This window comes from Montipora capricornis, chromosome 8 (assembly GCF_036669925.1).
Source record: "Montipora capricornis isolate CH-2021 chromosome 8, ASM3666992v2, whole genome shotgun sequence".
In the NCBI taxonomy this organism is placed as follows: Eukaryota; Metazoa; Cnidaria; class Anthozoa; order Scleractinia; family Acroporidae; genus Montipora; species Montipora capricornis.
This window is the reverse complement of record NC_090890.1, coordinates 12,946,460-12,973,959: the sequence shown is the minus strand read 5'-3', so window position 1 is coordinate 12,973,959 and position 27,500 is coordinate 12,946,460. Positions and strand designations below refer to the sequence as shown.

Below are 27,500 nucleotides of genomic sequence, written 5' to 3'. Positions count from 1 at the left end.
CTTTGTGGCATTCTTTGGGGTATCAACATCCCAGCGGTGACGTCACGTAAAAACCAAGACTACGTCAAACTGAGCTAAATTAGTGCTGGCAGAGTATGCACTGGGTACGAATTTGGGCGGGACGTCATTCTAGGCACGTCGGTGTTACGAAAACACCGGTTGTGAAGTTGAAATCAAATTTCTGCTGTAAAGTTCCGACACATTTATTTTCTTAACTAGAATTTTCGCTCCTATGTAACAGCAGGCAGTGTAGCAGGATGGTTCAAGAATATCAGTCACCCGTAAGGGTTTACAAATACCCATTCGAAATTGTTATGGCGGTAAGTCATCTCTTGGATATGTTTCTTAACACAATGCATCGATCTGCAGCTTATTTATTTGCAGAATAAGGAGAAAAAACTGACCTGATAAAGATGAGATTTACCTGTACTGTTGGGAGAATATGTAAAAAATTGAGACACTGGCCTGGTAAAATAACGAAACTTTCGTCGGTCGTTGAAACTGGTTCTGACACAGTGACAGTGGTCGAATTGTGCAATCCTTGTTGGATGTGGTATCCTCGGCAATTGAGTTCCACTGTCTTTAACGGCATTACTGATATATTTTTAATTTTTTTTTTAATTTTCAGGCTTACGAGAAACGTTTTCCTACGTGCCCAATGATTCCCGTCTTCCTCGGAAGTGAAATCCTTTCGGAATCCAACAGTGAAGACGGCGCGATTCACAAAATCGAGAGACGATGCAAACTTGATGTGGATGCTCCGTATTTATTGAAAAAGGTATTGCGTCTTTAAATCTTGTGGTAAAGATTTTTTGCGGGCACTTGATAGTGAGTTAAGCTGTCAAAGCGTGTTGCTTGTCATATCGTAATAATTTTTTTAAAACTCGCTGGTTACTTGACAACCAGTCTCCATTTATCATTTAATCAAATATAGGGATTGAAATCTTTAAACATGGGTATTCTGGGTTTCAAAGGAAAGAATTTTGAAATTTTCTTGCCTCTTTCGTAGATAGTTGGCGTCGAGTACGTGTACTTCATTCAAATCAACTGCCTCAACAGACGCGATCGAACCCTGACAATCACCGCTTACAACGAGAGTTTTTCATCCAGGGTTGGAGTTAAGGAGCACTGCTATTACTCGGTGAGTAATATTGCTACGACATTTGCCAGAAGTTTCTATTTATAACGAGAATTTCGAAAAAAAACGATAAGCCTAATTTTCCGGCGTTAGTTTGTATTTGATGTGTTTTGAGGCAGTGCTCCAATGAATAAATTTGTAAGCACTAACGTGCACGGCTGAAATAAACAAAACAAGTAATTAATTGAGTTAATTACGCTTGTGGCATTGTTTTGGTTCGAGTGTGAGGTTCTCTTTGTTATTTTCACGAAAATGACGGATAAACCACAGACTTTCATTTACAAAAGTGTTTCATAGTTCCCTCCATACCTGTTTATTTTGAAATGACAGTAATAAATTATTCATGTCTTGAAATTATTATTTCTTTTTTCTTAATTAAATTGAGTGGCGGCAGGTGAGAAACTTGTGGGTGCCGTAAGTTTCTTACCTGTAGGGTATTCTTTGCAAGGCCCCAATAATAGTATCATACATCCATATATGGTGTCTATAAATTATATATGTATAGCTCATTTCGCCAGTTCTAAGCAAATCTTCATGTTTCCGAAATTGTGCAGTAATTTAGCTTAAAAATAATTTCCATGTTGATTCAGGGGCACCCAACGAGAATATAGTTCAAAACGACTTAAACATAGCATTGTTAAACGTATTTCAGTGTTTAAACGGTAGATATACACATATTTTTATTCCCTAAAAATTTGTCATTAGTGCGGATTTCCTAGCTGAAAGTCTAGTGATGCGAAAATTATAGGGATCAAAACTAACCTTTTCGAAAATTTTAGGCAGAAAAAAGGCTTCCGAAAATCCTAGGTAAACTTTTTGGGTAAAAATCCATGAAAAATGGGCAATTATACCATTATTTAGATGTTCGAAAATCCTAGGACAGGCAGGCAAGCAAGAAATTTTACAACAAATGTTCCAAAAAATTCTACATCTGAAATCCTCTTCTGAAGAGATATTTTCCGAAATGTGACATTGGGTGCCCCTGTTATTTTGGTACTGTTATGAGAAGCTTAAATTTCTATAACTACCGAGAAAGGGTAAAGTTATACGTTATGTACAAATACAATGCCTAATTAATGTCACAGTTTCCGCGGGTATTTATAGTTAAGACACACTATAAATAAATAAATAAATAAATAACCTTTACTTAAGGGCGGTGCCTACTATTGTCATTGCGCATACGTTCTGCGCATCTCGAAAAACTCTGATTTCCTATGGCTGGTGCTTATTAATACAGAGATATTTTAAAGCGGTTTAAAACTATCCGGAAATAGTAGATCTTAGTAAGTACTCTGGGTATCCAAAGAGAAATTTGGGGGTAACCATGCATTTTTGAGAGATAATTAAGCTTTAATTTGAGAAAGAACGCCATACATTGCTTTGTATTTTAAAGCTTTTAACAAATATCATTCATCAATTATCTTTGAAAAATGCGTGGTTACCCCCAGTTTTCTTTTTGGATTTCAATAACACTTGTTAAGATCTACATTTTCTGCATAATCATAAACCGGGGCAAAAATACCTTTGAATTAGTAGGCACCGTCCTTAAAGAGGGTAACACCTATTACTGTAAAAGTATTCTCCCTAGTGGCCCTCTAAAACAAAAACAGTGAATAGAAATTACAGCAATTAAGATAAAAGCCTAGAGATAAGTAAAATGGAGAATCTATTTACAAAGATATTTACAATGATATTAAAAAAAATTTTAAAAATCAGAATAGCTTTTTAACTTTAAAATTATCCACCGTATAAATCAGGGCAGTGTTATTAATTAGTGTAGATTTCATGGAGTTAAAAGAAGTCATTGGGTTTAAGTTAAGAGCATTGAGGTCTTTTATGGTGGAATAAAAGAATGTTCTTCTCATTGCTTCGGTTCTTGGTGTCGGTAAACGGTATGATGTTTTAGCTCTTACAAGTGGGATAATTGTGCTCAAAATGAAAGTTGTCCAAAATTGCAGTAAGGTATTCTGGTACTCTTCCATCAATAACTTTCTTTAAAAGACCGAGTTTTTTGATCTTAAACATTTGATGGATTGGCAGCCACGTAAGCTTTTGAAAATTATCAAAAGATCGTGCATCCCGAGGACTGTCCAAAATTCATCGAGTTTAAACAGTTTGTCTAGGTTGGTTTGGCTACAGTTGCTCCAAACAGTACAATACGTAAAGAGTGGTTTGATACTTGCACTGTAGAGAAGCAATCGATATTTGGTGGGGAGATATCTCCGAGCTCTTCCTAAAATTGCAATTCTTTGAAGCAGTTTCTGGCGCAGTATGTCAATATGTTCATTCCAGGTGAGATGGCTATCGATGTATACTCCTAAGACACCTTGTGACTCAACCTTAGAGAGTTGCATGCCGTCAACTGAAAGATCGAGAGTTTGTTTTGGTGAATTTGCAATTTTCTGTCTGGTCGAAATTATACTGTATTTTGTCTTTGCTGGATGCATTTTCATTTTATTTTCCTTCGCCCACTTCGATACTGCGTCAATGTTAGGTCTAATTTTCTCCTCGACGTCAGCTAAGGTAGGCGCACATGCATAAAGGGTCGAGTCATCGGCATAAATCCCAATGTTGTTCTTCAGTACTAAAGGCAAGAGACAAAACGCAAGAGGCAATGTTGATGAAAAAGGGGGAGACACCGCTCCACGCGATCGGCGTGACAGGCGACTTCCATAGCCTGACTGAAAGCCTGAACTTATCTCCTCGACGCATGAGGCGAACCGCGCCGGATCGGACAAGTTGTAGGCTGGTAAAAGCCAAATAATGATATAGAAGCCTAACTCTCCACGGCACTACGAACTAAACCTCCGGCTAGCATTGTGCTATAATGGAAGGAGTGTAGGCTTTAAAAATAGCTCAAGCCTCCTTATCTCCCCAGCACCATGAGCTGACTCCGCCAGCATGGGCTGGATCGGACAAGAACAAAGGCAGATAAAGAGCGTAAAATGGCATAACATGAAAAACACCAAAGCTTGGGGAAGTCGCTGCGAGACTTAACGGCCACTGATACATGGGAAGCATGTATCCTTGTAAGCGCAAACTAAACAGTAACTAACTATGGTAACGAAACAACAGCCATACGCGGCGCAGCTGACAGTAAAACGTTGCGAGGCATACGAATGTAAAGCTGGTAGCAATCCGATAACCAGCGACCTAAGACCTTAATTAACCTGTCCGGCAAGCCCGCTGCAGCTGCTGTAGATGCAGTGCCGATGCGAAAACTGTGCCCTTTAAGCGACTTGTATGGGAGACAGGTATATATATACCTGTATAGGAATTGGTTGGATTGCTGCTAACACAACGGGTGTGACGGGTTGGCGAAGGATACGAGACTTGCCCTGGCAACGAAGAATGCCCCGTAGCACCTTTTGCAAGATAAGTTTTCCCTGAACAGGATCACTGTGGCCACAGGAAATGTGTAAATTATGAACCGCAGAGAGATACAATTTTATAGTACTATGCTTAACTGTTCTAGCGAGGTACAAGGCAAAATAAATAAGCGTCCCCTCAGAAGCTGGGAGTTGTTTGACATAAGTCAATTCATAAGGCAAACTTGGAGGAAGCGTTTTTCTTTGGAGCCGTACGTACGGTTCGTGATCCGCGCTAGTCCCCATCTCGCGTAAGTTTGGACTTCATCCCTTAGAGGGTCATGAGTGAAGGCGGGATGGTGCAACGGGTTTTCTTGGCCTTGGGAGCTGCTGACCGGAAATGGGCATCCTGAAAGCATGAAAGGGCGTCAGCAATTTCGTTAGAAGCCCTGAGAACGTGATGTGCTCAAATAAAGAAATTATGTTTCATGGATATTAGAATAAGCACCCTAAGGAGAATTTGGTAGCCGCCCTGCTTATGATCTGCTAGTGCTTCAGCAACTCAAGGGACCTTCGAGGATATGATGAAACTATAACCAGCACGTAGGCAGTATAAGCATCCAACCACTTATGAAAATTGTCAATAATAGGCTTGCGTTTGCGAACCATTGACAGTGGTGAGGCAGAACCTGGGGTCGAGTCGTCTAGGCAGAGCTGGGTTTCGGGAACCTGGGGCCGACTTAAGGAATCGGGGAGCAACAGAGTAAAGTCTATGTGCTCACCACGCACAATTTTGTCCCCCAAATTTCTGACCAGAGGGCGATGGAGGCCCAAAGGAGTACCTGCTCCTTGTCTGTGAGGTGCTGGAGTTGCTGTGTTGGGCGTAGCAGTGCCCAGAAAGGGCTCGACAGGCAGGTACGAGCGGCTGTTGAGTGCTTGCTCCACGGACAAATGAACGGTGTCTTGTATGGCGGCCGTTTGGGCTTCAGAGAATGCACCCAGTTTCTGGACGGGCGTCACGCTTTGTGGGGCTGACAACCCGAACTGAGTGAGATCTACATTGTCCTCATCCAGGCCATCCACAGAACTAATGGACGAGGAATTGTCGCTCACGTTGTTGACTCCGTCAGCCCGCGCAGTAACAGTGTCGCGATCAGAACGGGAAGGTTGTTTTCGACATGGATTTCTTCACCCAACCGGGGGGTGGCTGCTCTTGGGCGAGGTTGTTTGACGGCTGCTTTCAAACGGGAAATCAGTTCGGCTTTGCTGCCAGTTAGCTACCTGAAGACGAAGGCAAAGAATTTCCGTCGACAGGGAAGTTAGATTTTCCCAACGATGATGGCAAGGTCAAGTAGCTGTTGAACTGCAACGCGGACGAGCCATAGAGAATAAAATTCGTAAACAGTAAATGTACTCCTTACAGTTAACTATAGAGCTCACAGAGTGATACTTTGGACTTTACTAGACCTTTTATACTGAGACTAATGTCTAGGACTAAACCAATGGTGACTAACGTACCATCTAATACAAACAACTTCTGTAGTGCTCAACGTGACATGAATGGGGATAGTTGTTGCTTTTCGCCAATCCAGATAAAGGATATAACTGTAAGCAGACAGTATTAAAGACAAGGATAAAGAAACTCAGTTCGAATTGTTAGAATATAGGAATACATTAATGTCTCGTTTGCATTGTGTAATGTTTACGAAATAACATGACATGTGGAGGATAGCTCTAACGAGTCATGCTCCATTAACTACGTTTTACATCACTGTTGTAAAGCTTTATTAGATAGGCTTTGTGTCCATAATAGAAATTGTTCCTCTTCTGGCTCATGTTCTGTTTGCCCATTTGGTTACTACAGTGTATGTAATGCAGAGCTGTAACTTATAGGAGAGCATTTTTCTGCTGTGTGATGTGGACCCCGAGGCCTAAAGCTGAGGATCATTCGCATGCATGCATACGGAAAAATACGAATCCAGATTGTATAGCTATGAAAAATGTTAATTGTGTAATCTTTTCAAGACTTCATTTAAAATGAATTATCAGTTTAAATCAAACAATAATATTACAGAAATACTGTGCAGTAGTTATGTACATGGTAACCAGTAAAGGGTTTCAAATAATGAAATAAGAGGCTGTCGGGTCATGTCATCGTATATAAGAACCTGGGCCTGGTTGTTCCAAAGCTGATCAACTTAATCCAGGATTACGGTAAACTTTTGTTTCATGTTTTCAACTTTTTGGTGAAAGTTTCTTTTGCTTATTAATTAAATGTGTTTGAAGATTGACTTCTTCCTATGTAAAGTTTTGCTGAATATCAATGTTGAACAGCATTTTGGAGTGGAGAAATAAACTCCTTGGTTAATTTTAATCTGGGATTAGTGTTGATCGGCTTTTGAACAACCGGGCCTTGGGATGTCTGAAAGAACTAGAATAACATGGAGGCAAACTGATAAATGTACCCAAATTGTCTTGTTTTTTGATGAAGGTACTCATCTTGATAATTATTTTGACTTATTGAGCAATAGACCACAAGTTTCTATGGCTTATAGGTTGATAAACCTTGAGGGATGCTGGAAGAACACGAGAAGGGTCGTAAATCACTCGCCTGCGGCTCATGATTTACAAATTCTTAGAAACATAGAAACTTGTGGTCTATTGCTTTTATGTAATAATTCAGAAGACTTGCAAAATTTCCATGAGTTTACTAGCACAATAAACCGTAGCTGATCAACCAATCAGAGCGAACTCATTGATTTGGTTATATAAAAGCTAAAAGTTTTGAAAGGGGACCCAATCAGAAATCAAAATAGTAGATGGCCTAGCCTGTCACAGCCTGTCTTCACATAGCATGCATTCTTTTTTGTACTTTTTTAAATGACAAAAGTTGTTACAGTAACTTGGGAGCAGCATCAAATGCAACAAACTGCTCAGAAAGATTCTCAAAAAGACTGTAAATTCAAAGTCTTTTACTAGTAACTAACGGTAACAGAGTAATAGAAGTAATGGGGTAACAAAGGTAACAGGGTTACAAAATGTACACACTGTTGCAGAGGGCTAAATGGAACAGAGGTAAGATGATTACAAGGTATGCATGCACGTTGTGGTGTTAACTAAAAGTTGGCCATCACTTCAGAAGTTTTTGTGCAGGCATAATGTTTGTGGCTTCGTAAAATCAGAAAATCGGGACTTATCTTTCTGGGTTACACCACGTACTTCCCACAACACCTGTCACCTGTGCTTAAAGAAACAGTGTGTTGATCTTGGTGCTTGGAATGTTGGAGTAACCCTTGGGTAGTGACCCTGCAGTAAGACCAGCATGGGCAACAGCTCTCGTCTGTTGCAATCTAGAGAAAGCAGGTATCTATTTGCACACTTAGTGAGGTTTTGGAGACCTGGTGCTGGAAATATGTATTCAAGAAGAGTCATAATACTCTAGAGTGGAGAAGAAGAGAAAGCAGCAGGCATTGACTTTGCAATTTCCACCAGGCCAGGTGCACAAGGTATCAGTCCAAAGTCAACCAGTAATAGGAAGGATTACGTTTTTGCAAACGTTGGCCGTGTAGCACTTATATTTCAACAGATTTAAACTGATTAGAGTGTAATGTGAAGTGCTAAGTTTCTACTCCATATGAACCATGTGAGTGTTAGCCCTACTGATGGACTAATGTCATTGGGTACACAGTTGAGAAAGGGTGACAACCTAACTCTTGTTATTGAGTATGCTCCAAACTTGGAAAGACCACATGAAAAGAAGAAACACTTCAGCAATCTATGAAATTCTTAGTACAGTGGCCGTAGGTAGGATGAAATTCATGACTAAAGGGCCGTAATGACGTATAGATCGCATTTGCACTTCCAGAACAACTTTTCTCTTTAATAAACAACAGGAATGTACATGTACGTACAGTAATTGTATAAAATACTTGAAACTTCGCTCAGTAGGTACACTGTAAAACACTTAAAATTGTTAAGAGTACTGTACGTTCTGAGCCTAAAATCAAAACAAAAACAGGCCCAGCTTACTATGCTTCCAAAAAAGGGAAGCCGCTGTAATTACCTAACTGAAAGACTTTATTAAAAATGGTGTTTTTGATGAAAGTACAATGTCTAAAATCCCCTCGCAATTTGCCTTTCTGGATGTTACAGCAGTGTCAAGATCATGCTTGTAATGAAAATAGGGAGGAGTGTAGCTGACAGTACTTTGTAAAGTAAATCGGCTGTTCAATTACTGTGGTAAATTACAAAGGTCAATGAAATTGACATTTCACAGGCGTTTTGCATTTTTGATACTGAGAACTGAAATGTTGATTGACCATATCTAGTTGTTGTACGCACTGTACTTATCCTGGTAGAAGTTACCAGTTAGCGTTAATATTGTAAATGGCTTTCGTGAATCAGTCCAGGAGACCTAAAAGATTATTTATTGAGAATTTTAAATAGAATTTAAACTCCTGCATTCCTGCATCTTCTGTTATTAGGTTCATCCTGACAACCCAGAGTGGACGTGTTTTGAGCAGGATGCAAGTTTAGACATCAAGTCTTTTTTTGGTTTTGAAGCAACTGTTGAGAAGGTGGCCATTAAACTTTATCTTCAAAACATCAAAAAGGTGATAACTTTAAAGTACAGGATTGTGTATTGTTAGAGCCTACTTTTTTATATGGGTGCCAGCTAGTGACTAGATAAAAAGTTTTGGTCACCAGATGGCAAATTGGGGTTGCCAAATATTTTCGCCTTTCTTTTTGCCTGAAAAATTCATGTTTTGCACATTTATGGATACCAGAAAGCAACGACCTCAGGGTCTTGTGTATGTGTCAAGCATTTACCGGTATATTATCAGCTTTCATTTTAATTACATGTAGCTACCTTTTGGAGAGAAAATGTATCTGATCTCAAATACAAATATAGAAATCCATCTACCCCTTACTTAGTTGAAAATTTCAAAATCTTCTTTTCTTCCACAACAGCCATGGAAACACAAGTCATGATCCATCACACGCAAGCTGCCATGTTGTTTGCACCAGGCTACAACCGTGCTACATCCCTTGCATCAATCCCTTGAACCTCTTTACTGAGTCATTTTCTCGCCCAAAATTTTAAGTAGTATTTTAAGGAACCTGGTGGCTTGCAACGTTAGCCACCTTAATCACCTTTTTTCCCCCTAATTTCACTCTATTGTTATCACTTCTATCTCACTATAATTATATTCTCCAAATTTTTGCTTCATTTATCTTTTTGCCTTTTGAAGACCACAGTTCTAGTAGTTGAAAGCTTGCAATTTTTGATATTTTTAGCCAGAGAACATCCATTCCAGTTTTTATCTAAATATCATGACTCATCCTGGCTGCGTTCCTTCAATTTTTTCATTATGGAAGTAGTTAACAGGAAAACTAAGACTCCTGTTGGCAAACGGCTCTGAGCTTTATTGTCAAACAGTTTCTCTGGACATAAAAGTTAGCAATAGCAATGCAAATAAATGTAGCAGTGCCATAGTACCTCAGTCACCCACTGGTGACCAGTTGTGAAATTCTGGATGCCAGTACTCAATTTTTAGGTGCATTGGCAACCAGGAAGGTGCAATTTCAGACCCTGATCTGGCAGTTCTGCCAAGAGCTGTTTTGTTCAATCTTTTACTAGGCTTTTGAATAATAAACCTATTATAAGCAATGGGAAATGGGATTGGGTAGCTGTTCTGTAATACAAAAGTGTTACATTCCCTAAACTGCAGACAACCTTAATTAAAAGTACAGTTCATTGTTTGCGTAGGCCTTGTTTGTTCAGATTCAGCATGTCGTATGAGCGTGATAAAAATTTGATGATTATTTAAGGACGGTGCCTACTATTGTTATTGCACATACGTTCTGCGCATCTCGAGACACTCAGATTTCCTATCGGTGATGCTTACTAATTCAGGGATATTTTTGTGCGGTTTAAAACTATCCGGAGAAAGTAGATCTTAGTAAGTACTCTTGGTATCAAAAGAGAAAATTGGGGGTAACCATGCATTTTTCAGAGATAATAAAGGTTCAATTAGAGAAAGAACGCCATACATTGCTTTGTATTTTAAAGCTTTTTACAAATATTATTCATGAATTATCTTTGAAAAATGCGTGGTTACCCCCAATTTTCTTTTTGGATTTCAATAACACTTGTTAAGATCTACAGTTCCTGCATAATCACACATCGGGGCAAAAATATCTTTAATTATTAGGCACCGTCCTTAACCCACTTACTCCTGAAACACCACCCCCCCCCCCACTCCCCCCCCTATTGACAAGAAAGATTGTCTGGCATTAGACAGCGTTAAATCTATTAAGTCTCCCTCCAAGGAGTCATTGGGTTTTCAATTTGGAGTGGCTTATTTAATTTGGTCTTGGTCTACCCTGTTAATCCCTCCTATTTCAGTCAGAAAGAATGGCTGTACTTGGCTGGCTTTGATTCATCTGCCGTACCTTATATGAGCTAAACACAAGTGAAAGGGAGAATGGTGGTCTGACGGGCTCAACTGGATAAAAGACCCACTATGTTAATGCAGTTCAAAGCATGGCAAAATCAACATGTTTTAGGTGTCAAATTTCCATGCAGCTGCTTAGGTTGTTGTTGAAGAAGAGGAAGCTTATCAATTTTTCTGGAAAATTGCCTATTTTCTCGTTTGTGCTCTTGGCCAATAATTGTTTAATTACATACACAGTGACTGGTTTACCCATCCATGCGTTTACACAGTTTTTGATTTGTAACATGGTTACCTTTTCGAGTTTCATTTTGCAGTCTGCTGTTGGAAATGTTTTTGTTTTCCTGTTTGCTGTTTTTTCAAATTTGGTTGAATAAATTCCAGGGTCAGAATCAATTTGGTGGAATTTTCTTATCATGTGAATTAAGTTCAGCATCTGTAATATTCCCTAATGTCTGTTTGGTTATTCACTGTGTTGTTTTGGCAGGGTAAAGAAGTAATTCAGTACTACATTGATGAGCTCACAAGGGAGGGGATAACATACATTGCACCATTTGAGAATTCTTCAGGTCGACCAAGAACAAAGAGTGCATCAGAAAGTTTGGCCAATGGTGCTGATCAAAAAGATTCTGATGGTGTAGATGCCCTTACAATTGCAAGCTCTGCTGTGGAAGCTGCTGCTTCACTCCCACTGGCTTCCAGATCAGGTCAGCCTGTGTTTTGTTCATATTTTTACAGTTGATGTCACAGGCCAAGGGACCATATTATTTGTCTATCCTCTACCTACCCATGCATGCAGTTTTAGTTTTGTGAAGTGTTGGCAGCAGAATTGCTACAGTAGTGTGAGCACTCAATTTGATTAAAGTTGACCCTGGTTCAATCTTGGAAGTGAAATATATGTATGCGTGAAGTCCATGAGGTTTTGGAACCCTACTTTTCTCCTTCAAAATGTCCAGTGCATGATTGTAATTCAATAGGCCATTTTACAGTTGTTTGCTCTGCGACCTAGCCTATGAATGGCTGCGAGGCTGCCGGTGACCTTGCATTGATACAGCCCCGACTGCTTTTATCATGCAAATTGTGTTGTTGTAATTCTAATTACTCCGTATTAACATTACAAAAGCACGGAGGTTTGTATCAAAACAGGGTCACTGGCAGCCTCGCTTCCATTCGTAGGCCAGGTAACTTAGCTAGAACTGTAAAATGGTCTATTACTTGATTTATAGAAGGTTGTTTAAAGACCAAAGGTAATCACATTTCCCTATTTGTATAGTACTACATCTAGTTGTGTTTTTTCTGTAAGTTCCCTTTAATAAAAAATGGTTTTTACTTCTTTCATGAAATGCAAATGCTTTGATTACCTAGTTTAGCTGACTGAAAGCTACAGCACAGTCTGCTTGACCTCAGTGTTTGCTTTTCTGCGCAATTTGAATTATTTCTGTGCAAGAACTATTTTTGAAGAGTGCTGTACTTTTGTCTCCTCTGTACTGGCTCAGTACAATAAGTAATGACAAAATTTATTTTGCAAATTACATGTATGTATTCCAAACCAACCAACATGAACTTCATGTTACATGTACTGTGAAAGGTGAAGGCTCCATCTCCTTAGAATGGGATGATTATTTATATTATTGTAACAGTAATTAGTTAATTAATTAATTAATTATGGTTACAAAAAGGAAGATTTAGAGTTAGTTTCAATATTTAGGGCATGTTCTTCTGTTCAAGAGACTTTTTGTTGTTACTGACATTTGTGACCTCTCACAGGAAAATGTACACTAACGACTTTCCATTTATGACTGGAATAAAGGAACCCGTGAGGGAGCCGTGTGAAAAACCTGTTTCCCAGAAAGTGTACGTTTTCCCGTGAGAGGTCACAATTTTTGGGGTTCAAGAGGGTACCGAAAAACTATGGTACTCAGTAACTTTTCAAGATGTCCTTTCTTTAATCCAATTTTTTTTTGCATCTTGAATAAACTTATTGTCATGGTCATTGTCATTGTAAGTTGATCCTAGTGGACTTTTAACCTGGGTGAAGGTTTTTGGCGAGACCTTTGTTGTATCTCCTGTACCTACAGGTGGTGTATAGTAAGGATTAAAAGCCGTTTGAAACTGTGGATTTTTCTTGTTATTTTGTACGTTGTCTATTGGAATGGTTCAGAAATGTAACTGTAATCAACATCTTCTTTTTCAGATTATAAGCTTGATGATGAATATATCCATAAATTTCTGGGAAAGCTAAGTCCCAAAGAAGAAAACAAACTTATCCAGGTAAAGCATGAAGCAATTTTCATTGACCTTCAAGCCCTCTGTTCTTTTGAAAATCATCCTTGTCTCTCTGACAAATAAAAACATGTTCCTGGGCTAGCCCTTTTACACTTAAAGGAGTGTAGTATACTTGACATTGTGACATCACTTAGCAGGTGGGCTTAAAATGATCACTGAAATAATAATATTAATTATTCACGAAGTAGAGATGAATAGTGGTGGATATTTACTGAGCTGCTTCGCCACTCGCTAAATACTGGAATCCACCAATTTCATTGACACTGAGGTAAATAATAATATTGTTTTAGTGTATACCACACAAGTTGAATAATCAGCTTAGTTTACCAATAAAATTTGCTCCTTGTTAACATAAAGAAAAACAGGAAGACATTTTGTTTTTCACTGTTTCCTCAGAGGTGAATAGTACTTGCTATTCACCTCTGAGCTGGGCAATCGATGCGTGGAAAGCACTACAGTCAACTCCATTTAATACCCTCTGGACCATGGTGTAGTGTTTGTAATAACGAGAGTCCGTAATTGGGGCTTGTACAGTATAAGAAAAAATTTCTCGATACATGAGAGGATTAACATTCATTTATTGCATAATATTGTCTCATGACCACTTGCAGGGCAGTTTTCTCTTATAACTTTATTTACAGACAAAACAAATCGTAACAGAACAGAGCTTGCATCTCCTCCATTCCATTCACTACAACAGTTTCTGAACAGTTCGCAGTACAGCAAACACCTGTAACAGTCCAAATTCAAACTATTGCCTGGCTCCCTGGTTTTGCTAGCCCCTAGGTTATTTCAGGGGGCCAGCTCCATTCCTAAAAGGAAGGAAAAGCATATAAGAACCTAGAATTTAGGAACCTGTTAGGCTAAACTTTCATTTTAGACCCCCTTTAATATGTACATAAGAACCAAGTTAGCCAAAAAAATTAAGCAGGTTCTTATTTTAGAAAATTACCTTCAGTTGAAATTTCAGGCCTCTGGAACAAATTTTAAACTGTACAGATCTTGTTCAAAACGTATTTTTCATGGTTATAAAATTATGAAGGTATCAGCGTCCTCATCAGAGGAAATCAGTCATACCGTATCATAGAGTAAATATCTTTTGTGGAAATAAGAACCAACTTAAGAACTTAGCCTATAAACTGCTGTAAATACCACTTTTATAAGAACCTATTTAGCCTAACTTGGAAGAATCTAGGTTCTTATATGTGGGTGTTTACTGTACCACAAAAAGAATGGTACGGTACTGGAAAATCCACCTTGCTATGTACAACAGCAATGGGAACATTCACTTTCATTACATCGGCATCCCTTGTCCTTTTAACAATCCTATTCCTTGTCGTTACATGGGAAGGAAGAAGGACTACCCGGCGAGGGGAAGAGGAAACAAGTCTGAAAGAACCCTGGGAACGTGGTTGGAAACGCAAATCAAGCCAAACTGAAAAAAGTGTAGAGAAAAAGAGGAGGGAATATATTATAAATTTATAATTCTGCCTAAATATTGAAAGATACTTGCTGAAGTCTATTATAACGAGAGTTGAAACAATGAAATTTTGTTGTTGGGACAGAGAAGGTGTCCGTAAGTTCATAATGATGGGAGTTGTTCCAATCAACCCTCTATAAATTTTGCTGGGGATTTAGCAGCTCTCCATATTACTGTAGCTTGGTCGTCTGTCATAGCAAGGTGTCTGCAAGGCAAGAGCTGACTGTATTCACTTGTGTGGTATATTACCAGTATAGCACAACAGTCTTTTCTTTGGTGGCCTGAGATACTCTGGATTACACTAGATTTTTTTTGAAGGTCTTGTATAATGATTTTTCCAAAATTCAAATACCAGACCTGTACCTTTAGCAGAAAAAAATAATAGTATTCTTTTAATTTAAAAAAACAAAAACTATGAGCAGGAGTATTGTCATCCTTAAGATTATTTTAAACCCTGTATAGTTAAATCACTGGAGTCACATGTACTTGCTGATTTTAGTGGTGTTCTTTGTTGAGTGAAATTTATTCACTGAAGTCATGGCATGACCCATGGAAAATTCTGATTGCATCCACACAAGACTTTTTTTTCTGTTTTTGCCTCCCATTCACATGAAAACGGCGTTTTCAGTCACCAAGGACAAAGGTTTTTAAAAATGCTCTCCAGAGTGCAGAGTTTTTAGAACAATCTGAGGTTTATGGTATTCATATAAACGGGTAAAAACGGAGGTTTTTGAATACAGGCTTGTGATACCATAGAGGGTGGAAGGTAGAGTACATGTAAGTGGAGGTCAGCATTTTTGAATCATTTTCATGTATTCATGTGGATGGCCATATTGAAAAGTCTACATATAGACGTGCTGTAGATTTTTTCATAATTATACGGAGAAAAAAATTTCTTTTTTGAAAAATACCTGGATACATGTTGACCAGGCATCTGTTACTCTTGACAACTCACTGTTGGGCTGTCTCATTAAATTTTGTTTTATGAGAAGGACTACCAATACCTGATGAAATTTGTTGTGAAAACAAAATGCTGGAAATACCTGGACTATCTTTTTCCCCCTTTTTGTTTTTGATTAATTAAGGCCTGTGTGAGTCATGTCTTTTAGTCACTTGGCATTTAATTAGCTTGATGGTTCATTTTCTTTACTTCATTCAAAGGTAATGAGGCTGCAAAAACTAAGTAACGGCAATGAAAATATTATTATTCTCACCATTGTTTTTTTCTAGTTGCGCAAAAAACTGAGTTCTACACATCAGGGCAAGGTGCTTACTTTTTCACTTTCTATTAGCAATGTTGTATGTATTATTATTCTAGTTGCAGAATTTGCAAATGCCATGTGGAGGATTGCTTATTGCCATAATACGCTTTGTTGTGTTGTAAACATTTATATTGGAATTATTTAAGCATTTAATAGTGAAAAGAAGTCACTTTCTCTCTTACAGAATTATATTAAAGAAATAAATTAAACATCGGGGGTAGTTTTTGTGTAATTTGGACTTTCTATTAGGGATACACTGCTGAAGCAGACAGCAGATGTTTTTTTTTTTGAAAACACTTGGTAGAAAGCACCTGTAAATAGTTATCAAGAGATTACACCTATATTGGGCTTTTTGGCTGTTAACATTATTTTTCTTGTCTTAAGACCTGCACATGGGTAATAAGGATGCAAAAGGATCCTCCTGGTCTTTTGATAAAGATTTCATTTCAGTTCTGTGGTAAAAATTTAATACTGTAACAGTGTAGACATTTGCATTATTTCTCAAGCAGGCAGATGTCAGCCAAAAACTTTACCTCCTTTTTTGAATGCTGAAAGTGCAGGACAGGTTGAGGACAAAACAAGGAGTACCACTCCATGGAGTACCCCCATGGATTACCACGGAGGGTCTAATTTGCAGGTTGCAGATCGCGGGTTGCAGGTCATTGTTTGACGAATACAGAAAGTATCCTAAACATTCTTAAAAGCTAACGTTAGGCCTAATTAGGCCTAAACAAAAGTTTTTAGGCCTAAGGTTAGCTTTTATGAATGTTTAGGATACATTCTGTATTGGTGAAACAATGACCTGCAACCCGCGACCTGCGAACTGTGACCTGCAAATTAGACCCGCCACTAAAAGTTGATGAGAAGTAAAAAGAAAATCAAGTTGAAGTTCCAAGCAAAGGCTGCCCTATTCATGAAGTAAAATTTTCAATCATTATAAGACCTTTGTCTGATGCTTAACAAAGCACATTAATTTTACCCTACTATTCTGGGTAGTGGCGAGTGGATAATCTATTTTCAAAATGGTGGCCAGCTGCTATAAGACCTGCACCAGTGGTCTATGGAAGCTTGAACTCATTGAAGGTACGGGTGTATGTACAGTTTAAACGCATTTTTGACTATGGGTACTCCATGTTTTGTCCTCAACCTAAAGGGCAAGGTTACTGCTGTTCATAACATCTTTGCAATGTTTACCATGACAGTCTAGGAGATGGTTTTGTTTTTATTCAGTTTGCATTTCATAACAATTCACTGCAGTGTATGGTTACAAAGATAGTATTATCTTGTTCTAAATAGATGTAAATAAAGCTGTATTCCAAGAGGAATAATGAATGCAGAATGAATGCCAAATTTGTTTGCCTTCCCTTTATAGATGCCAAATGATGCTCATCTTTTGCGATTTCTTCGGGCTCGTGACTTTCATCTAGACAAGGTATTTCTTTCAGTGTTCTCTTACTGTTAACAGTATTATAATAATAATTATTAATGGTATAGCATCCAATGATTATGGATAAGGCCATAGTAGATCAGCTCTTAGTAAAAGGAATTGTTTTATGGTCACTCACATACATCTACATCAACTTTGTTCATAGCATTTTCTTATTTTTCCAAAGTATTACTTATTCCTTAAGGTTAAGTACCGTAAACACCCGCAGAAAAGCTGCACCTTTTTCCCAAAAATCATCACTAGAAATCAGGGGTGCACAAGGCTGCTGCCTAACGGCCACCCGGCCACCTGGGGCACCTTATTTGCGAGTCTGGGTGACCAAATTTCTGAACAAGTAGCCCGAACGGGCGCCTTACTTGATTTATCCTCAATTTCTTGTAAATTTAATCCCAGCTGGAATTAATTAATTCTGGGCTCTTGAATAAATGACTCGGGCTACTAACTTTTAATGTTGGAAGCCCGAAGGGTTCTTGGAAAATTTTCTTAGGCATCAGCCTTGGGTGCAGCTTACATGTATCTGTGGGAACATTTGAAAAAGGCTGCTTCTGGTGTCCAGTTTTTCATCTTCGCATCCAATCTAATGCCTGGTTACTAAGCTACTAACGTTCCACTCACGTTCTTGTTGTAATGCAAAAATATATGGAAAAACTTTGTTAAATGAAGAAATTCCTGTCAACGAATACCAGAAAAGGATCAGTCATGTTTCAAAGTTGGTAGAAATGATGTTCATTACATGTATATTAAAGTGCTACAATTGTGGGTAAGACTTTGAAGTATTTTCCATTTCAACGTTAATGGTGAGTTAAATTTATGAACAGTGGATAAAGAAGGCTTCTGAAGACTTGACTTTGGATTTCTTTTGATTTCTTTAGAAAAACTTTTTTTTCCAAAATTTGAGCTGCTAAGGGTGCAGCTTATCTGCGGGTGTTTACGGTACTTAAATAAAAAAATGTAGGAGAGTGAGGAGCACCACACCTGTGTGATGTACTGTATTCAAAAATATCAAGTGGCATTTGCAGTCTACAGTTAATGATGACTAACAATTTAGGAGCTTGACTGGACGCGTTAGACCAGAAAATAGTTCCGAGGACACATTTTGGAAACTTGTCCTGTTTGTGTTACAGGTGTATGAAATGCTCTGTGAGTCCCTAGCCTGGAGACGACACCACAACATAGACAATATACGGGAAATCTGGAAACCTCCTGAACCCCTGCTTAGCTATTACTGTGGAGGCTGGCATAACACTGACAAAGGTATCAAAGTTAGATTTTTATAGGTCACTATCATGCTGGTATTGTGTTGTCCAACTTGATGAAATGCAACACGATAAAAGGTCAAGCACAAAAGGTCTCACACCTGAGAAAGTAATTTTTTGTCAAACTGAAGAGGAAATTTCTGCAATTTAATTTTATAACACATACAGTATTGTATTTGAAGTATGCATTTTCCATTGTAATTAATTATTGTTATGTTAGACTGCCTGGAGAAAAACAAAAATGGCAGCTGTAAGAAGAGTAGGGAAATGGGAGAAGTAAAACTTGGTAGTTGAAGCTTTAAAGGAAATGGGTGTTTGCAATCTATTCACACTAAGGTACAGTTACTTGCATTGCAGTGTTAACAAGTGATATCCTCTCCTGCTACCATAGGTCTCTTTTCTTTTGCGTTTGCTGTGCTAACGAGTGCGTGAAAAGAGACCCCTGCCATTGGGCAAAACTCACTGTGTTGAGCATGTGCAGGAGTTACTTAGCGACTGAATCCTCACATGATACTTCTTGTTGGGTGGACTCACTTACTCACTTACTCACTAACAGCAGAATTACTGTAAAGAAGTATGTGGGACACAGTAAGCAGTCAAGTCGCAGTCAGCAAACGCACTACATGTATGTATCATGGGGCATGCATGTTCAACAAGGTGTTGGATGGCGGCTTTTCCCGTACTTCTCAGCCCAGCGAACACAAAAAGAAAAGAGACTTCTTCTAGCAGGGAACTGATATCCAGAATAAAACCTCCCTGCTTCCGTGCTGCGCCTGTTATTAAGGGCCCATATTCACCCAAAAGTCATCGTGTTTCGTTGTTTGTATTTTTAGATGCTATATTGTAAAAATGATGCACCCTAGTTAGACTTTTTCTGTACATGTGTGGGTCTGTTTGCATTACTAGGGTTACATGTAGTATGTCACACTGCAAGTTACATTCTGGTAGTTTATTCTGTTACAATCTAAAACCTGCAGGGCCCATTTTAAAGACATTACTATGCATCCCCTGATTGCTTGTACATTCATGCCTTGAGAAGTTTTAGGTAACGCAAAATTTTAAGGGTGTCTTAGATGAATATTGCACTCTTTAATGAAATTATCTGTAAAAAGATGTTTCAGCTAGTAGTCGTACTTGAACTTCCCTTTGACATGCTTTACCAATACTTGTGCTTGTCTAAGGACATTCAGTGTAAACAATTTTTTCACTCTCACTTGAAGAGGAAAACATCCATTGAAACCATAGGCAGCCCAAGCTCGTGTCACTACAGACAGCGGTTGAGAATTGAAACATGTTATAAGACTTTGTATGGGAAATCAAATACCGTCGATTATAAAGCCTAAAAAATGCTCAATTTAACTTTCATTCAATCAAGTGAATAAAAATGACTCACCTCTGGTGTATTCTTGTGGACACGGAGCTTGGGTCCGAGGTCAAATTAACTCCACCCGATGAGGTACAGTCATTACAACACTTACCCCATCCCCACAGCGGCTTCTCGTAACAGCTCCATGGTTACGAGAAGCCGCTGTGGGGATGGGGTAAGTGTTGTAATGACTGTACCTCATCGGGTGGAGTTAATTTGACCTCGGACCCAAGCTCCGTGTCCTCGTCGGTGATCATAAGCGGTTAAATTCATCAGCTATCGTGGAAATCGAAGCAGAAAATGCTGCTTTCCAGCCAGGTGCGTGGGGTTTTTTGACGACGAAACATTCTCGGAGGTTCGCAAATGATGTGGCTTTAGCTTTGCGTGAAAAAAACTTGGCTGGGATGGATTTTCGAGTCGCAAACCGCCTCTGAGCTGACAACGGTCGGAATCGTAGTGTGCAGCCTTGACTTCGTCTTAGAACATTGAAAACACTGAAAACACAGAATTCCCGAAACGGTGTAATAAGCTCCAAAAGGCACAAGAATACACCAGAGGTGAGTCATTTTTATTCACTTTATTGAATGAAAGTTAAATTCAGCATTTTTTAGGCTTTATAATCGACGGTATTTGATTTCCCATACAAAGTCTTATAACATGTTTCAATTCTCAACGGCTGTCTTTAGTGACGCGAGCTTGGGCTGCCTATGTTGAAACATATCAGTTAATATTCATTTTGCTACTGTTCTCTTTCAGAGGGAAGACCATTGTATATTTTACGTTTGGGATCTATGGATGTCAAGGGGTTGTTAAAAGCCGTTGGTGAGGATGGCTTTCTGAAGCATGTAAGTGACATGGTTTACACCACTCACTGGCCTGTTACCCATTGTGCTCTCACTGTGGGCCTGCAAAATTCCAACTCAGGAGTCAGAACACTTAAAAGCTAATCATAACACTTTCTAGATTGCTTCAGAAAACAATCGAGGCACACACAAGGAACCTTAAACCCACCTTATTAAACAATTAATAATAGCTGTTTGATTCACATTTCAAGGCAAAGAAACTTAAGGAGTTGAGTAGCTGCATGATTTTGCAATCCAGCTTCATAAAGCTGGAAATGCGAAAATGTGACAAAAGGACAAAGTTACTGCAGCAATGTTTAACACGCAGAACATGTCCTTTGTTTATCAGATGCAGTAATATTACAAAAAAACAATAGCACTAGAAAGATTTTAAGGACTTTTGAGAAACCCAGACAGCCCAAGAGTATTCTAATAAAATTATGTGACATTTGTTATAAAAAGGTAGGTTCAGTGGACAAATTGCCATGGAAAGTGAAATAGGAGTTAAATATTAATATTAAGTTTGTATTCTTGTTAACTCAAGTAATTCCATCTTTACTGTTGCTTATTACCTTCTGGCATTTCTTTGTGGGATTCAGTTAAGGAGGGAACAGTGTAGTTGAAGTTGGATTGCTTTAGGTGACAAGAATCTGAATTTGAATATTCTTGTACTGAGAGCTCTCTTACCTCATTAACTGTTACAGTAATGACATTTTGCATAGAAATTATTTCTTTCCCACATTTCCAGTTTAATTTATGGACTAACTATCTTCTATCATGCTAGTCCAAAACTTTCTTTTTCAATCAACTAATGACAGTATCCAATAACAATATTTATTTACCAATTCGTTTTAAGGTTGTTTCCATAAATGAGGAAGGACTTAAAATGACAGAGGAATTGACAAAAAAGACGGGTCATCCCATAAGGTAAGCATCAATGCTTTATTTCGTTTATCCCCATCCCTTTTCTACTTCACAATACATACATGTAGCTTTCCTTTTCATTTGGTGCTATTTCTATAAAAATAAGTTCCATTTATACCGATTCACACCTCCCCTTTAACACTTGAATTATCTGAGGTTCGTCCTGCTATTCCCTCCGCTATTGAGAACTTTGTTTGCAGATTGTGATGTAAGTAACTCACGCATTTTCTTTATTGCAGCTCTTGGACCTGCCTGTGTGATCTGGAGGGATTAAGCATGAGGCATCTATGGAGACCTGGTAAGTCTTCTCCACTGCAGAAGTCGAAAATTCACCGAGAAAGGCGATCCTGAAATCCATAATAAAGCTTTCTCAACATGATCGGTGCAAGAAACCAGACCAAAGGAATTTGAAGCATTTGAATCTATTCGATTCGACTAATCAGTGCAACGCGATTGTTGGGAACAGCCAGGAGGGACTGGGAACTGCCAAAGGTCGCGTTTCACTGCTTGGCAAATTCGAATACACTCAAATGCTTCGAATTCCTTTCGTCTGGTTTCTTGCACCGATCATGTCGAGAAAACTTTATTGCGGATTTCAGGATCACCTTTCTCGGTGAATTTTCGAAAGATGAAGCTCAAATTAGGCGAGGTTATGGGGACATCCCTAATCGATTGGAAGATACTGTTTTTAAGGTGAGAATTTCACTCGTTTGGCGTCAGTTCCAGCTTGAAGAAGACGAGCTAGGTCACCAGCCGACGGCTGGGTGCTGCCTACCTTGTCAATTTCCTTGACTATCTAGCCGTCGGCCGAGAACTGATCTCTCAAAATGACGCCTCAAACAGCTCGGAGCGACCAAAACAACATAACACAGGACTCAGTTGGCACTTCGTTTGATCTTCCATTGAATTATTTGCTTTTAATCTGCAAATCGCAACCGCCGTAATGTATTCAGATCGATAACGACCAACAGTGAGTGGTCCGCCTGTGCTTTGATCTCGAAATAGGCCAACTGGTTGCCTTTATGGCAGTTCTGTTTTCAACTCTTAAGTAATTAACACTCAGATTATCGAAGTTTTCACCTATGAACTAGCTGGAACTTCCACTAAAGGAAAAAAAAATCAATAACACAGTGAAATGAATAATGAACTTGTGTGCCCTTCTTGAATGTGTTCCCACTTTTTATAGCCATGTTGCATGGCAGGAAAAATGAAATTGTTTTGCATTAGAAAGAACATTTGTTCCCGTACGAAAAAGAATCTGTTGTTCCTGCCATGCAACATGGCTGCCGAGCAAAACCTCTGTTACAAGAGATCAGTCTGAATATTCCAGTGTTCATTATTAGAAGTTCAGTGTGTTGTCATTTTTCAACAGAAAAGAAATTTCTACTTTGAAGTTTCTGTTGTTTTAAGGTAGCCATCTTTTTTTTTCAGGAATCAAAGCCTTGTTGAAAGTGATTGAGGTTGTTGAATCTAATTACCCTGAGACAATGGGCCGACTGCTGATTGTGCGTGCGCCAAGAATATTTGGTGTTCTGTGGACTCTGGTCAGTCCTTTCATTGATGAAAACACGAGAAACAAGTTTCTCATCTATGGTGGGAATGATTATCAGGTATTTTAAATCTCAATTCAATATAAGAATTCAGTTCAAAAAGGTCTGCAGTCTTCATTGTTCTCATCTTCTACGCGTTTATCACAGACTCACAAAAGGACCAGCGCCCAGTTGGCTCGATAGGTTACCACCGATTTCATTGATACGCGACTCACTGGTATTCTAGTGATCCCCCATTGGCCCACACAACCATGGTGGCCCTTACTTACACACTTGCTTATTGCACCACCTTTTATCCTCCCTAGGAGAAAGGACACCCTGTACCTGGCATCCAAACCGGAGGAATCCCACCCGAATCGAAACTCTTGCGAGCATTTGGCGATTCGCTTCCGTCAATCATGCGCTCCTTGTATGGTGTTATAGGCAAGAATATGGCGACCACTGTGTAGCCTCTACGTTTATCATGGTTGCTTGTTGTACATATATACATGCATTGTTTTATTTGGTGTCTTATACATTGTACATCGACATTTATCCACATCAACCTCATCTCAAAACAATCAAAAATGCACTTTGCAATTATTTTCTGTAACTGTGCTGCTCATCTTCCGTTTCCATTTTACACAAAGGGCAAGTTCGTTCTTCGGGTTCCTGTATGGTCTTGCCTAACCCCCAGTTTCTATCGCCAGCCTATGATTGCTAAGTCGTAGTTTCGTCAGCGTGACTCTGTGCCTAAAGTTGGTGACCTGGTGAAGGTAATCCTCGTGTCTGTAGTTATCTATTGTTTTAACTTCTCGGTAGGTACGCATTTTATTCCTTTGATTAATGCCTTTCCTTGCATCATTACTTACCTCGCCGAACCACCTTTGTAACTCTATATCTTTAAGTCTTTGTCTAATCATACTTACTATTCCTATGTCTGAAAGATGCGCTTCTTCCCAGAGATTTCCTAAACCTATGTGATACAAAAAGTTTTCAATTTTTTGACTCCAAAGCGCTTTATTGCTAATTACTTTTATGTCATTGTAAGCTACTTGAGATAATTTCGTACAGTTATTACTTCCCACTTGTTTAGCTAAACTCAGCTAAACAACTCAGTTAAACTCAGTTAAAATTCCTGCATTGGGCCTCAATTCCCAGTGGGAATCTGCCTGTTTCAGATCAACATTGTTGCAATATTTGTTCACCTCCAAAAGCCACTTCAATAATTTGTTTTGGACCAATTCCGCCGGGTCTTTATCCGGATGGCCGGTGCAGTCAATACCCTAGATTTCACTACAATAAAGGAGTATGGGCGATATTAATGAGTCAGATAGCTTAGGTGTAAGTTTGATGTTCTCACAGAAGTGATATCCCATCTCTTTTCGTAATTTAAACACTGCTTTGAGGCCGAAAATTATCAATTTCTTGCCTTGCAAGAGTGAAATTTCCATAGGCCCTTTAGGGACACAATGTTAGGCCTAAGTACTTATAAGACTTGACGTTTTCTTACTTATTTACTCCATATCTGAACAAATAGTTGGTTAAAGGTTTACCACTGTTATTAAAGATCATAACTTTTGTTTTTGCTAGGTTTACGCTAAGTTCGGCCAGTTCATAGAACGACTCTAAGTTATTGAGGTTTGTTTGCAAGCCTTTCGCGGATCTATCGAAAATCACCAAGTCGTCCGCATACCATAAACAGTTTCTGGGTCTTGCGTTTAGCATAATTTCATTTGTTGAGGCCGTGTTAAGTATTTTAGGTAAATCACTTAAATAGATGTTAAACAGGGTCGGTGATAACATGCATCCTTTCTTCACACTATTATGACATGGGAAAGTCCGGGTTATTTTGTTCTCAATTTTAACTGCAGATTTACCATTTGAGTACATGGGCATGAGTACTTCCAGAAAGCGTCCATTTACCCCTAACGTTCTAAGCTTGTCAAATAATTTGGTCCAGGGTATGCAGTCAAAGGCTTTTCTAAAGTCAACAAAACTGGAAAATAGAAAATTGCCATGTTTTTGTGATTTCGATTTCCCATACTTGTCAATTAACATTTTTAAGATGAAAATATTGTCAACTGTACCGTGCATTTTCCTAAAGCCACCTTGTTACGCTTTTTAAAATTCCCTTTTTTATCACGTAGTCGTACAGTCTATCGTCACTTTAAGAATAGATGTGAAGAATTTACCAAGTGATGATAGAGTGGTGATGGTAGAGTGATGATGCCACCCGATCGGTCATCCTTTTTGTATATTGGTACGATCAATCCAAAAACTCCAAAGCAGTGGCTATTTACCTATGCTTAATGTTCGATTGAATAAGGTTATCAAATGTTTCGTTATAATAACGTTCCCGATTTGTAATACTTCGATTAATAGAGCGTTTTAACTCACGTGACCAGCAGCCATATTGGATTACTGAAACAAAAGCAAGTATTTGCATAAAAAAGTGTTCAATTCCCAGGGCCCGGTTGTTCAAAAGCCGATTAACGCTAATCCCAGATTAAAAATTAACCAAGGAGTTTATTTCTCTACTCCCAAATGCTGTTCAACGCTGATACTCGGCAAGACTTTACATCGGAGGAAGTCAATCTTGAAAAACCAAAATTAAGCAAAAGAAACTTTCACCAAAAAGTGGAAAACGTGAAACAAAGTTTACGCTAATCCTGGATTAAGTTAATTGGCTTTCGAACAACCTGGCCCAGAGGATTAATTTGGTACACCATCATTGCCGCCATTCCTTTGTTTTGGAACACCAACATGGCCGCCGTGACGTCATGTGAAAACGCTCTATATATTGTCTGTAGAACGTTTTTACATGACGTCACGACAGCCATGTTGGTGTTCCAAAACAAAGAAATGCGGCCATGTTAGTGTTCCAAACTAATCCTCTGGGAATTGAACTCTATTTTCATGCAAATAGTTTCTTTTGTTTCATCAAATTAGCATTTATTTTAGTCACTTGAGTGAAAACGCTCTATACCTGGAGCTTTGTTTACTCTCAGATAGTACGCGCGCTGTGATTGGCTAAATTAGCGGCCGTATTCTACAATACGGCCCGCTAAATTTGAACTTTCTATAAACCATTCCCTAGCACGTTTTTCGTGTCGTTTCTGGTACATAAACTTGTAAAACTGTTTGAATCTTGCAAGCAACTATTTCAGTTTAGTTTTTCGAATTTTGACGCGGCAGTCTTTGTGGCAGTTGAACCTTCCGCTTGACTTCGATTAGTTCCTTGCCCGCGCGCCGGATTAACCTCGTTTACGCGGTCCGTACTGTAAGTTACGGACAGTACAGTACGGACCTCAAACTCGGTTAGTAAGAGGTATTTAATTTACTCATCTCATCTCTTATTCTTCAAGTTTACTCTGGCGAGTGGTGTTTTTGCATGCGGGGAAGACATTTGTAAAGAAAATTCGAAAAATCTACGGAAATACCGTTCCTCCACGGTTGATTAGCCAACCCGGGGGTCGTTTTATTTTATATCCGCATCCCCCCTAAGGATGGCGGCTTTTTGCAGTGGGGGCTTCGGATTTTTTCTTTAAAGAAGCCGACAAAATTTGGACCCCTCGGACATTTTTTTCAAAGGTGCCGACAAAATATCAACCCTTCGTATTTCATTTTTCAAAGGGTGCCGTCAGAAAATCGAGGGTACGGATCTCATCCATCCTTGAATCGCCAAATCCTCGCGAGAGTTAAGATTCCGGGGGGTCGCGTATCAATGAAATCGGTGGTAATAAAGCACTGCAGAAGTCATGGGTATGACTGAGTTGTAGTTGACTACTGAGTGGTTAAAGGGAGAGTTTCACGTCTCTGCGCATGGGCAAACTGTCGCGTCAGCCCATTTACTTCCATTGTTATTGAAACAATCGAAAGCATTGATGCAGGAAACGGAAACAATCCCATAGTAATGGATTAGTCATTGGAATTTTTTTTTTGTAATCATTTCCTTTGTGTTGTGAACCTACTGCATGCGAATAGATTACTCCTGCGTTATGACAACTCGTGCGTAGAATTAATTTTCGACCCGTACAATAAAATCGAGATCAAAACTAAACTCGATATTTTCTGTGTAAACCCGCAGTGTCTTCCACCAAATTTGAGCCTTAGTCATACGGTGTATTTGCTTTAATACTCTCTGTGTTTATTTAACATCATCTGGTTCAGTAAGAAACCGTAAAATTTACAACTGCTAGCGATA

General features: G+C 38.9%; 1 protein-coding gene across 1 annotated transcript in view; it reads left to right on the top strand.

The window, feature by feature from the left end:
* The first annotated feature begins 124 nt into the window (after window positions 1–124).
* LOC138060190 (SEC14-like protein 1) overlaps window positions 125–27,500 on the top strand; it is a 39,207-nt gene continuing 11,831 nt past the window's right edge. The window contains exons 1-13 of the mRNA XM_068905913.1: window positions 125–320; window positions 629–778; window positions 1,010–1,141; window positions 8,931–9,059; window positions 11,389–11,608; window positions 13,096–13,172; window positions 15,898–15,933; window positions 17,302–17,361; window positions 18,501–18,630; window positions 20,755–20,843; window positions 21,697–21,767; window positions 22,004–22,062; window positions 23,196–23,374. Coding sequence (XP_068762014.1) covers window positions 258–320; window positions 629–778; window positions 1,010–1,141; window positions 8,931–9,059; window positions 11,389–11,608; window positions 13,096–13,172; window positions 15,898–15,933; window positions 17,302–17,361; window positions 18,501–18,630; window positions 20,755–20,843; window positions 21,697–21,767; window positions 22,004–22,062; window positions 23,196–23,374 — 1,395 coding nt within the window. The 5' untranslated portion in view covers window positions 125–257. The remainder of the gene's footprint in view (window positions 321–628; window positions 779–1,009; window positions 1,142–8,930; window positions 9,060–11,388; window positions 11,609–13,095; window positions 13,173–15,897; window positions 15,934–17,301; window positions 17,362–18,500; window positions 18,631–20,754; window positions 20,844–21,696; window positions 21,768–22,003; window positions 22,063–23,195; window positions 23,375–27,500) is intronic.